The 13,448-nt window shown below is 41.2% G+C and overlaps 2 protein-coding genes across 4 annotated transcripts in view; both read right to left on the bottom strand.

The window, feature by feature from the left end:
* LOC103462596 (talin-2) overlaps positions 1-4,518 on the bottom strand; it is an 80,767-nt gene extending 76,249 nt beyond the window's left edge. The window contains exon 1 of one of the 3 annotated variants that reach the window (XM_081605334.1): positions 4,318-4,518. The gene's annotated coding sequence lies outside the window, so the exon portion shown is untranslated. The remainder of the gene's footprint in view (positions 1-4,317) is intronic. The other 2 variants (XM_081605333.1, XM_081605332.1) reach the window with 2 other exon arrangements.
* A 2,712-nt stretch (positions 4,519-7,230) lies between these two features.
* On the bottom strand, positions 7,231-9,323 carry ddx28 (DEAD (Asp-Glu-Ala-Asp) box polypeptide 28). The gene has a single exon (XM_008405478.3). The coding sequence runs from the start codon at positions 8,999-9,001 to the stop codon at positions 7,277-7,279; it is 1,725 nt and encodes a 574-aa protein (XP_008403700.2). The 5' UTR covers positions 9,002-9,323; the 3' UTR covers positions 7,231-7,276.
* Between the last annotated feature and the right edge of the window lie 4,125 nt (positions 9,324-13,448).

The raw sequence follows: 13,448 nt of genomic DNA, 5'->3' as shown, positions 1-13,448 counted from the left end.
AGTAAAGAAGCCAATAAATGAAACCTTTAGCAAAGCAGCCAACTTTCATCTAAACTGTTCCACACAAAAATATCAGCCGAACAACGTCTTCCTCTCTGAATAACATATTACTTTCGACTTTAAATTCAGATAAAAGAGCCAATATAAAACATGGCTAATAAACTACAGCTGTGGTTCGGCATGATGTCAGCGGTAATCATTTTCTCTCGATTTGTGTACAACACAATGATAACTTCCAATTTGGAAAAATCTCTCTGAAGTAGGGGGAAGGAAAGAACATTACACAGATTATATCTGGCAAGTTTGGCCACCAAATACAGCTTGCTTAGTTACCAACCTGGCAACCATTTCCTAACATTTGTCTCAGGCTTCAAGATTGCACGGAAAAAGAAAATGGCAAAGAGGAAAAAAAAAATTCTTTTTTTTTAACTTATTTCTGAGCAGCGTTGGACCAAGTATTAGGGAATGCAAATTAGAAATTGTGAAAAAGAACTGTAAAGAAATACTTGATGCAAGCATGCTTTTTTATTAAACCTAACTGCATTTCATCTATCTACATCTAACAGGCTGTTAATCACACCAATCGCAAACTGTGCTCCCAATGCCATTACTTGCAATCTCCTGCAGGTAAATGGTAATAACCGAGCTGTACTTGCAGACCGCAGCTCTGCAACAATGATTGACCTGGATGATAATGACATTTCCCGCCTGGCCATTTTTTCCCTGACTACACAGCAGGGCTACCTGACCGAGCACAGCTGCAGCAAACTGTTTGCTCTCTCTCCTTCTGTGATCCACGCTGTGATTAAAATGTTGTTATGGGTTCATGCTCATTACTTCCCTGGTGGCCACTGGTCGTGACAGAGGCCTGTTTTCACGCAGAATAAAGACACAGATCAATAAATCGGCCACGTGTAGTAGAAGTAACCTGACAGTGTTGGTAGGAAATGTTCGTCACCAAAGGATACCAGCAAAACAAACGACCGTCACTGATGGTTTTTACAGCTTTCTTCGCCGACCATTAACAGTCATTATATAGATTCCGCTAAATCTTATTCTATGCTATAAAAAATTAAGATGCTTTAAATGGCGTCTTTAACCAGCAGTGCCTTTCCTGAAGTGATTTCAGCACTATATAACTGAACAGCTACTCTGTTTGGTGTATTGGGTGATAATTCTGTTACGGGAATATCAAATAGCAGAACAGATGCATAAACACGTTCCCCCAAAGGTCAGTGCACTTAGAAATGTAATGAGAAGGCTGCTGATTGTTGCCGTTATGCGAGTTTGGTCGGTTAAATAAATGATTGGGGCTGTCGCCGGTGGCGGAGCCGCATACCAAGCAGGAGCAGCAGGAGCAGCAGCTGAAGGTAAGTCTTAACTACAGGGTTCTGGGGAAAAAAATCTGACATTTTCAGGGAAGGGAAAAAGAGGCAATGGGCACAGAAGCGCGAAAGGCCCGCCTCATTAGACAAGGAGCTCCCATTCTGAAAGGACAGATTTTTAATACGGGACACTTTGGGAAGCGGTGGGAATGTTCTCTTTGCTGCTGCAGATTCAGGATGGATGCTTTTCACTCCCACAGGAGCCGCCATGCTTACTGGACGAATGAATCTAAACTAACGGCTTCATGTCATTAAGAAGAAACAGTTTCATTTCTTCCCCTCCTCCCCCGCCCACCACTTTCTTAAAGTTTAAGCATTTTGGCTATCCTCGTCTGCAGGCTCATTTCAATAAATGAAAAACAATTAGCAGAGCATTTACTTATTTCAGTTATTGAATTCATTGAAAAACAGAGTGAAATGTTCACAATTTGAGTATTGGTTGGGGTTCTTTTGCATGCGTTACTGCATCAGTGCAGCGTGGAATGGATGCACTCAGCCTGTGACTCTGCTGTGATGTTAAGGATATCCAGCTTACAATAGTAACAGTAATGACCTTCATTTCACCTGAACGTTCAGCTCTTGTTTCTATTTTATTTCTCTTAATACTACAGACACTCTGTAGTGTTAAGTTTGTTTGCCGGGTTTAATTGACGTCGACTATCGTCATTAAACTAGTCATTGGTGCCTTTTAAAGTGAGCGGGTGGCAAGTGCTGGCAGAAGCTTGTAATCAGAGGAAAGCATGAAGTGTTCAAAAAGCTCCAGGTTGATTAGCTGCACCAACTTTGACAAATTACCAACCACTGTAGAAACTTCACACTGGACTTCAGGAAAGTCTGATTCCTTCTGTCGGAATCACAGAACTTAATTTTCAAATGGATCAACACGAGGGAAGTGACGGCGGTAGCTTCCATGTGTGTGGAGGCTCCTGAAGCAATTTTGTATCAAAAGTTTTGATACAAAATCCTCTCACAGATGTGGTTATGCCTATAGTTTGCACACCTTTTTCTCTCATACTTTTCCTTTCACTCACGTTTCCAAACATTGAACACTATGAGGGTGGCTTACCCTCATTGTAGAGGAACTCGACTTATGTAGACCAAAGTGTAACATTTGCATCATAAAAATACCTTTTAATCGTTCTAATTTTCTGAGAAACTGAATCCCAGGTTTATACTAGCTGCGAGCCATAATTAAAATAATGCTTAAAACGTCACCTGCTAAGTACTGAATCTATCTGAGCTTCAGTTTTTAGGTGGAATTACTGAAATAAATAAACCTTTTGATTAAACGGATTTAGACACACCCGCAGCCATGAGCACCGAACACAGTGAAAGTATAACCGGTCTAATTTATTATTTGCCTGCAAAGTGTGAATGCTTCTCACCTGAAATACACCCAATGTCACATCTGAGAAGTTCCTTTGCACTCAGTAAGAAGATTGCTATTCCATTTACCGTTTACTTCCAATCCAAACATGTTCGACATACATAGCCATGGGATTTGTAAGACAACAGCTAGGAGAGCACTGGTTCCTGAGGAATTACATACACAGTGGAGCGGCTGCAGCCTGGAAGGTCATGTGTCTTTTTCTGACAAGCCAAGGTCCAGGCACTCAGAGGGGGGAGAGCGTGTGAGAGGTGAGGGGGCTTCAGGGCAGGATTTACTTTTGGCCATTAAACTCACTTGCACATCAAACAACACAGGTTGCCCACCACTCCGAGCCCCCCCCCCCACCACCCCATCCCCCATCTCATATGACCCGTCACGCCTGCCTCCTGGCCGACTCGCAGTCTACAGACAGCCACTCTAAAATTCATTGGCTGCTGATTGACCCGCTCGGCTGCAATACTACAGCAGCCATGGGAGCCTATAGATCCGCGCGCACAAACTTGCGCACGCAAACAGAACGCAAGGACTCGGCGTGGGGGCGACGTGACATCTGAAGACATCACGAGGCTCCCTGCGCCAGCCGAGTTCACCTGTATATAAAATGAAGGCTGAATGAATATCGGCGCCTCGGCTTTCAATGAAGGGGTGTGGCAGCGGAGCGGAGGCAGAGACTGACTCCCATCACCAGCGTTTACCCGACACAAGCGGGCATGCATGCGTCGCATTTGACGCTCTCTCCAGCACACTCGTCGTGAAATCACAGGCGCTAGTTTGGGGGGGGGGGTTGAATCGCAACCAGAGCGTGGGAACCCACGCTGTGTGGACTGAAAGACACGTCGGGTTCTGCAGAATACAGGCGCGTCCCTATACAAGTTCAATAAAGTGCGATGCTAAGCAAACGAGAAATGCGAATTTGCGTGGGTCGTCAGTTTAAATGAGCTGTGTGTGGGGGGGGTGGGGGGGGGGGGGGTGAGAAACAAGAAACAAAGCAAAACAAAAAAAAAAAAGTTCGAAACAGTTGCTTTTGGCATTTAGTGGACGCTTTGACTGACATGGAAACATGGCGGAGGCTGGCTTCTCTCTGGCCAGTGTGGTGTAATTCATGATACCAGCCTATCCGTGAACTCTCCACGCTTCCGAGTCCTGCACACCCGCCGCAATTCGCAGGCTGCTGGAGAGCTGCGGTTTCAGGAGCAGGACAATTGTTATATTTAAATACCCGCAAACTCACCAGGCTGTGGCAGCCCTGTGGCTTGTAAACTCCCCGCAAAAACCAAACGGGGGGGGAAAAAAAATGAAGACAGCGAACAAGTTGTTTCATATGAGAATTGACAGTTAGAATTAAAAAAAAATATATATATATATATATATATATATCCACAGCGTATAAAGCGGGACAGACACGCACCAACACAGACTCCCGTGCATGCTGGGACCCACGCTGGGCGCAGTTTGAATGTTATACAGAGAGGAGGTCACCCAGATCTGCGGAGGAGATGGGCTCCACAATAAGCCGATTACAGGATTGGAGTGCAGACCTACCTTCAGATGCGCTGCTGGGGCATTTCAAGAGACGAGACGCGCATTAACCAGCAGCCGGCCAGCCTGCGGTCCCGCTGCTTAGCACCGAGATATCCTGCACGTTGAGAGAGATTTCCAAGTGGCTCTGGACGGTGTGCTATGTGTGTATGTGAGGGAGAGAGAGAGAGACCGTGGGGCGAAGCGACAGTGATGTTAGATGTGCGTGGATGTGTGTAAATGGGGAGCGGGACAAAGAGGAAATGCGTCATTATAACTGGCCAGTACGTTTTGTAGTCCGTCGGCTCGGATGCGCAACCCTTGGAACTACACAGTGGGTCAGAATAAATAGTATATGCATGAGTATCTTTAATAAATTCAGATACTATTGAAGAGTTGTTTCTTTTTTAAGCAATTCAATTGAAAGAGTAAAACTAGCACAAAGAGAGTTATATGGCTCAAGTGTTTATTTCTACTAATTTTGATTAATACGGTGAGCAGTTCTGAAAACTCAAATTTCAGTTTCTTTGCTGCTGCTAAAGAAGCACTTCATGTCATCCTCTGTTGAGAAGCTTTATGGAGATGCTGATTTTATTTTCCAGCAGGATGGTGCAAAATGCCACACGTTCTCACATTAATGATCACGTGTGTATACCGTGCTATATCAACATATTTTTCAGCAACCTGGTGTTTTTTAAATATATTTAATCTTACTGAGATGCATCATGTTCCTGAAAAAGACCCAGATTAATGGCTGCTTGGAGACATATTGAGGTCAGGTCAAAATAAAGTGGTCAGAATAAACTAATAAATAATGAATCATTTGTTCCATAACAGCTCTACTTTCTCCTTTATTAAAATATAACATCAGTTTTGATGTAATAGTTTTGGTGTAACCTTTATCTGTGTATTCTATCTGGAATTGTTCACCTTTGTTTGTTCATCCCTTTGTAGATTGCTTTATTATGTTTCCCTTTTATTTGAAAAGTGTCTGTGAAAGTCAAATAAAAGCACTTATCGAGGTGCACTGTTCTGCTTTTATTGAAACTACACTTTCGATGTGGTTGTATCCATTTGAAATTAAACAGTATTTTCTACACTGTAGCTAAACTTGCATCCAAATATCATAATTTCTGCCCCTTTCCAAAGAAGGCTGGTCAGTCTGTCAGCTTGGTCTAGGAAGCTGCTTACACTAGCGTAATATGTTTCTGCTTTACTGAAAAGTTTTGTTTTTCTGTTAAAAACAGAAACAGAATTCATAATTCGTTGCCTAACAGCAGCATGTTATGTTTCTCTTGTATGTATTTAATCTCCAGAGCCACAAAGTTGGGAACACTCCAACTGATAACCGTCTCTATTCAGCAAGCGAGGCTCTCTGGGCAACTGGAAGTGTGATACATGATGTACATGTGTTTCTCACTTTAATAATACTTTACTTTAGCTGGGCTCGGTTAAAAATATAAGTTGAGGGATCGGTAGCAGTTGCTCCACATGCTATAATTGGAGACTGGGTCTGTGTTGTCAGGCTACAGTTGGATAAAAACACGATCCTGAATGAGGAGGGGTCAAAGCTTGGGGATGTCGACCCCCGGCTGGAGGAGGATAACTACAGCTAAATACCAGACATTCTGATACAAGCCTCTTGTTACTTAAAATTAACACTGTCTGCCCAACACTGATATTAGTCTGCTGCTATAATCGCCACACAGTCACAAGCATTCCAGCAATCCACTGCCATTTGTTTTTTATAAGACCAATTTAGTTGCAGCAAATGGAAGTCAAAATTTAGTTTGTTCTATTTTGGACTGGTTCATATTTGTCCATTTAAAATAACATGTAAAAAGATGTCGCAACATCTCTAGACGCTCCAGATACTGTGTGTGAAGCTGACAACTTTCCCTAAAACTAATCATGAAAAAAGTGAGATATTGAGGGCCAATTAAAAATCAGATAAATGTCGCCATCGTGTGGTTAAAAGTATGCAATACAAGGTGCATATTTTTTTCTACAGGTAGATAGATACCAAAACATAAATAATAATAAAAAAGAAAAATCAGATTTTAATTTAAGCAAGAAAATAACGCTGACTGTTCAAGTCAGGCATAAAATACAACAATTTTCATTATGTTTCATAATTCCAAAAGATTTCTTTGAAAAAACAAATATGAAAACCAAACTTTATAACCATATAGCAGAATAAATATATAATACAAAAAGGGTTTTCTACACCAAAAAGGTTTTCTACACTAAAATATGGAATTTTGTTTCAAAATTCCATATTTCTCCAGACTTTCATTTTTTTCAGAATTTTCAATTTTTGTTATCCTGGTGAAAGTAGAAAGTAAAAAGATCATCTTTAGACAATGTAAAAATGCAACAACAAATTTGCTCCAGAAAAGATGTCTTGTATTTGAACAAGGCTGTGGAGAATATGCACATAGAATTTCCTTAAATGAAAAGATGTTGTGAAACCCAAACAAGTGTTGACCATGTAAATACCGGTAATCTTCTTATGCGTCTACTCAGTAAACATTTTTTGTAAATTCAATGACTGCTTCAATTTACAATTAGCTTTTTACTTCGACTACAGCAGCATTGTCCAAACTTTGTGCACCTTGGATCCAAAACTGGCAAGCACTCAGTGGCCATATTGTTTTTATTTGTCCAACTAAAAACAGAAAGTCAGAATTTGTTACTTTTGACTTCCTTTGCAATAAATTAAATATGCAATACTTTTCATCAAAGTAGAAAAGGACACATTATTTTAAGTCTGAAAAAGTCTCAGATGCATGCCTTAAAAATAAAAGAGGTGCAGTTTCCTGCCACTCTTGAACTGCGGATGGGGGTCACACAAAAATCAAAGACAGCAATTTGGATACCCCTGATTTAGAATTGAAATATGTCTAACAACAATAAGGATCACAGAAATATGACGGATAAACCAGCAATCCAACATTTTATTCATCATTCATGTGTTATACAATCAGTTTCTCTGATTGCTGTTATTTCCCAACACGTGAATCATTTGCTCCGTGTTTTCCACTTTAGCTTTCGGCTCCTGGATCTCGGATTTCATCCCCGGCAAACTGGTCTTTCTCCGAGCTGCCGTCTCGATGTTCTGCACCAGCTCCACGTCCCAGGGGTGCGTGACGAAGCTGAGCACCTCCCCGTCCTCCACCCCTCCCGCTCTCCCCACTCTCCCCGCTCGGTGGATGTAGTCCGTGTGGGACTCAGGGAAGTCGTAGTTGACAACCAAGCGCACCCTGGAAGTATCCAGGCCACGTGAAGCTATGTCCGTGCATATTAGGACATTCACAGCGCCCTTCTGGAAGGAGTGAAAGATTCCCGTGCGCACCACAGAAGGCATCTCCCCCTGCAGGCGAGAGTGCTTGACCTTCATCTCCTCCAGTGAGTAGCCCAGGAAGTTGACAGTGGAGGACTTGTTGCAGAACACCAGAGCAGCACCTCCTCCTTTTTCGTGCTGTAGCTTATTCAGGTATTGGTAGAGTTCCAGGACTTTGTCGGCACCCTTTACCTTCAGGAAAGTCTGCTTGACGTGGGGCATGAGATAGTGCAGCATCTTGCTCTTAACTGTAACAATTTTGCCCAGGTCTGTCACCTTGCTGAGAACTTCTCCGACCCCATCTGGGAAGGTGGCGCCGATCAGGAGCAGCTGGGTTTTAAGGCCCAGGCCTCGTGTCTCCTTGGGATCGCTCGCAATGTTTGCATGAGATAAAATTTCGGAAAGTAAATCAGAGAAGCTGGGGTCAAACATGGTGTCGGCCTCGTCCACCACCAAGAAGTTCAGCTCGCTCAAATCCAAGCAGTTTCTACGCAGGCCTTTAACCAGGGCACCTGGTGTGGCCACCAAGATATCTGGACGATTCCTTCTAAAGACTGCCTTGATGTAACCCACACCTCGCCCTCCACCCACAGTACTAGTACGCAAACCCAACGGCGCACACAGAGTCCTGGACACAGCCGCCACCTGCTCAGCCAGCTCCCTGGACGGAACCACAACCAAGGCTCGGATCCTGTCCGTCGTTGCGTCTTGCCTGTTCGCCTGCAGCCTGTGAACAACAGGCAGCAGGTAGCTCAGGGTCTTCCCGCTGCCCGTCTCTGCAGCACACAGGATGTTGTGACCTCTCATTACCTTTGGGATGGTCTGAAGCTGGACGATAGTTGGGTGCGTGATCTCGACTCTCTCCAAAGTTTCAACCAGCTCCTTGCAGATGTGAAGATTCTGAAAAGTTGGCGGTGATTTCTGCTCGGTGTCCTCACTCTGGCTGGCTGCAATAAAAGGAGCCACGTCTTTGATGTTGTTGATGGTGAAGTAGTCACCAAATGACTTATTGTGTTTCCATCCCTTGGAGCAGAGGACGGGCTGCTCGAACTTCCCCGCGGTGAACCCGGCAGACTGGTTCAGAGAAGGGTTCCTGCTCTGGATCAGCAACTTGCCCGCTTTGACGGTGCTGATCTTGGGTTTGCCTCGGGCTTGTTTCACGTTTTCCACGCGCTTTAGCAAGTAGCGTGGGACGCGGATGACCGCTGTGTCCTCTGGGTTCGGCTCAGTTTGACAAAAACGAGGCTGTGTCGCTGAGAAATGATGGCTTAAAGGCGCCGTGAGGAGCTCAGAGCGGAACAGCCTGCCTGATCCGAGGGATTTTAATGCTGCAGAGGCAACCCGGGCGACCTTCAAAGTCTGCATTATGAGGCCCGACTACGTCCAGCAATCATCCAGCTGTAACTTGTCAAGAAGGAAACCACAAACCTGAAGATGGTAAACCAGTTAGATGCGCTGAATATCGGCGAAAGCCTTCAAAAGTCTTTAAAAACACCGTTGCGCTGTTAGCATTCTAGCTACTGAGGAGCCCCATGCTGCCTTGGTACGCACTGATGACGTCAGTGTCGGGGTTTGATGACGTTTTCAAAAACAAACGGTACACTAAATGGTCTATGTGTGTTGGGATGTATCGTTACATTTTTATTTTAACCCTTTGCGGTTTTCCGAGACAAATTTTGAAAGGATTTGTTTTCATCATGCTCTGAAAAAATAAATAAAATAAAATCACAACTCTAAAAATGTCTTTCCAAGAGCTTTTTTTCCCATCAAAGATAAGTTTTGTCAATAATTTTTGGCCAAATAATGACTATTCCTTCCCATGATTGTTCCTCTTGATCAAGCATAAATAAAACAAGCAAATAAATAAATAACATGTCATCTTAACTTTCCAAAGGTGCCTTCCAAACATATTAAAATGAGGTGCATCAGACTTATGGGTTTTAATATGATGTAAGCATAACCTCTGCAGCCAGAGGTTACATTCACAAGATTTATAAGTGTGTTTATGGAAATTTTACACATTTCCCCCCCCCAGAAGAACCTTTGTGAAGGATATGTATAATGTGTATACACAGTCACATCCACCATGTGACTCAATTAAGGCTCCATTGTCGGATTAAAAGGACCTTTTGAAAACAATAACCTTCGGGCAACTTTCCTTACGTCAATCCCACATTGCTGTTTTATTTATTTATTTATTTTTCAGATGGACTATTCTAATCTTAAGTGCTGTGTTTGTTTCCATTGACTGTAGGTGGGAAATCCTAATGATTAACAGAAATAAAGGTTTGAAAATATTACAAACTATGTGCGTAATTAATTTATATATTGTGCCACTTTGTGGACTGAGTTACTGAATACAATGAAAGAATTCTCAAGCTTTTTGCACTATATATTTATAAATGGTATATCATATATGTATATGTATGTATATTTACATACTCCAGTAACAAGTGTCCTATATGAGCATTGAGTTTGATGGCTTGTGGGCCATCAAACTCCGCATGCCTGCTCTAATGATGAATCAATCAGCTGATCGTGGGCCCAGTGAGTCAGCGCTGTAATGTCACAGACTGTAATAGATTAGACAAGGGTGAGAAAAAGGACTGTCACTGACACAACCATGGTTGTCAATAAAGGTCCACATGACTTTGAGTCATGCTTTAACAAAGATAAATGAATTAAATGTCTGAAAAAAAAATAAAAGGTTTATTTCTCTCTTTTCTTTTGTAAAAATGCTTTTATTTAGTTTTTAGCCACGTATGATGTCATATTTAATCTTCACAGATAATTGAGCAGATAGGGTTAGAAAAACCCAGTCCAGTTTTAAAATTTTTTTTTTGGCATAGCCATTCCAGAGTTCTTAAGGGGATAATCCAGCATTTTTGCTTTGCCTGGTGAGTAAGCTCATAAAAGAGGAGTCTAATCTCCCCAAGCATGCGTCAACAGGGCTTCCAAAGGAAAACACAGACCTCTGCTGTTTTCTTGTTTCTTTCTCTCCACAGATGAGTTTTATTTTTTATTATGTTATTTCTGTTAAAATATCTGCCCTTCATGTAGTTTTCAAAAAAGTTAAATAAGGTGTTCAAAAGGCACACATATAAAGCCCCTTTCTGCATTAGTGATACTGCCACATTTTTAGCATTGATTGCGCATCGACCGCTGTTAACATGTGCTGAATGAATCAACTCACTGATTGATTTGATGAAGCTTCAGGGAACATCGCTTGTGCTTTCAGTTGCTCTCACATGTTTGCCAGTCCAAATAGCTGGCAGCCCACAGTCCCGATTAAGGAGTAAGCTGCCCGCAACAAAGCAAGAAAAAGCAAGAGCCAGGCGTTGTACTGTCAAAGGACAGTTTAAAACATGTTTGCATTATTCAAATAAGGCCGAAGCATAAAAAATGAAGACAGTTTTCTGCTAATAAAAACAATTTCTGTAAATGGTTTTTCAAAAGACATTTTTCATAATAATTTCAGCACTAAATAATGTTTTAATTCAGGATTGTGAACATTGTGTTCATCCACCACACACAATTGTAGATTTGATTTAAAATAAAAAATAAAATTCCCTTCTCACCCTCCGCGGGTGGTCTGTTTCATCCTCTGAGCTCGGGTCCTCTACCAGAGGCCTGGGAGCTTGAGGGTTCTGCGCAGTATCTTGGCTGTGCCTAGAACTGCACATTTCTGGACTGAGATGTCTGATGTTGTTCCTGGGATCTGTTTGAGCCACTGCTCCAGTTTGGGGGTGACTGCCCCGAGGGCCCCGATGACCACATATATATATATATATATATATATATATATATATATATATATATATATATATATATATATATATATATATATTTATAGCATTATTTGAAGTTCTAATGCATCGTGTTAGTCATTTTGGTGGATTTCATTATGTCAAATAAAACAAATTTAATCTAAAATTATATCATCCACCTATGCCTTTCACCACTTAGTTAAGAAAGTACTCTGATATAAAGATATGTGTATATTCAACTTTAATAATACATGGTGCATGGGTTTAGTATGGAGAGGCTATGCAAACTGTGAAACCCTTTTAAATCCATTTTATAATACATAGGTGAACCTGATGTAATTCCTTGTAACCATAAATAAACAATCAGCAAATTCCATGGCAGTAATCCATTGTGTTTAGACCTCTAAAATTAGTGAGAACAACTGCTTAACTTGAGCATCAGAACGAGGAAGAGGATTTACATGACTTTGATTGAACATGGCAGGGTTATTAGCAAAATGTGGATGAGAAGGTCTTGCTGATTCCAGAGGAATATTTAAAGAATGATTTAAAATGATAGGAAGGCAAAATAAAAAGGTATAATAAAAAACGTGTTCCATGATAGGTATGAAAAAAAAAACATTTCTGAACTTATAACATGTGGAATCTTGAAGCAGACGGGCTACAGCAACAGAGAAATACACTGGGTGTCCAGCAAGGTGTACCTAAAAAAGTGACAGGTGAGTGTAATATATATGAGCTAAAGGCTGCTCATTGTACATTTGTACGTACAGTTGTACATTGCCATTTGGAGCTATTTAAAAGACATTGCTCAACATCAGACTTCTCATGTCAAAGTCCTTATGTAAAACAGGATGACAGAAAAAATGAAATATTAAAAATTTACAAAGAGAAACACTATTTTCTTTTATTGTTGCAGGTAAATATTTCCTCTGAACTTTTTATTACTTAAAATTAATTATATATTATAGCTCCTCTTTTATTTTCTTATTGACTTATTGCTTCACACAAGTTGCTAACAGCAACATAGCGTTTTTCAGTTTCATGATTTGTTTTTTGATTCCATGGAATTTAATCCTCATTTCACCTAAAGCTTTATGTTTAATCCCTCATGACCGAGTTGATCTGAGTATTTAATCAAACACGCAGTTCCACATACTGAACATAAGAGGGCAGCATGAAGCATAAAGGAACGCTTCGAGTCGCCTGAAATATTCATAGTAATACCAGTTCTGTCTTCAAACTTCACATTTTTTGCAGCACAAACACGGAACAACCTTGAATATGTCATTCAAATTCTAGATTCCAGAAGAGAACCCCAGGTACTTTTGGATTATGGTGAAACCATTTTGAGAGTCCTCTTTTTCCCCAGTTGGTGAAGACTCTTTTCTCCTCTGACAGCAGACATTCTTCCTCAGAACCACACCGACTGATATTCTCTGACATTTATGTGTAAAGTTGCACCACATCGCCATGGTGCTGCGCTGCATTTCTGTGCAAGCAGCAATCCTTGAAAGAGTGACACGTCTGAAACAGGACCAGTGTGGGGGCAGACAGTGTGTGCTTCTTCTTCTTCTTTTTTTTTTTTTCCTCCGTAACTTTCTTTACAAGAACAAAATATCGCAAACCACATCTACAGCCTCCCACACAATTTGTTTTCTTTATCTTCTCCCTTCAAAGGTCATCAGTGAAGATAAGACATGCAGGTAACTTGAATTAGACCAGGGTGGGTCTTTAGCACAGGAAATAATTTAATCTCCAAATGTGAACGACACACACACATATAGGAAAAGTGTCATTTTGTTTGGTAGGGAAGTTTAAATTGCAGCTTCAAGTTTGTGTGGGAGTTGTGGAAAGGAAAAGTTATTTGGATTTATAATAGTATTTATAATAGCAGTTTTGCATTTATAAAATGTAGTTTGAATGGAATCTAAATAAATGTATTTTAGAATTTTAAAGTGAACGACGAAAAAAAGAAGAATAGAAAAGAGCAGGAACAAAGAAAAAGTCTCTCATGAGAAACTCAGTCAAATATTTCCCTCAGA

Source organism: Poecilia reticulata, chromosome 3 (assembly GCF_904066995.2).
Source record: "Poecilia reticulata chromosome 3, P_reticulata-male-v2, whole genome shotgun sequence".
In the NCBI taxonomy this organism is placed as follows: Eukaryota; Metazoa; Chordata; class Actinopteri; order Cyprinodontiformes; family Poeciliidae; genus Poecilia; species Poecilia reticulata.
Note: the sequence above shows the minus strand (reverse complement) of the source record. Positions and strands in the feature narration are given on the sequence as shown.

What these genes read in the sequence shown, in the direction of transcription:
- ddx28 (XM_008405478.3), bottom strand. Translation starts at nt 9,001, where the DNA reads ATGCAGACTTTGAAGGTCGCCCGGGTTGCCTCTGCAGCATTAAAATCC.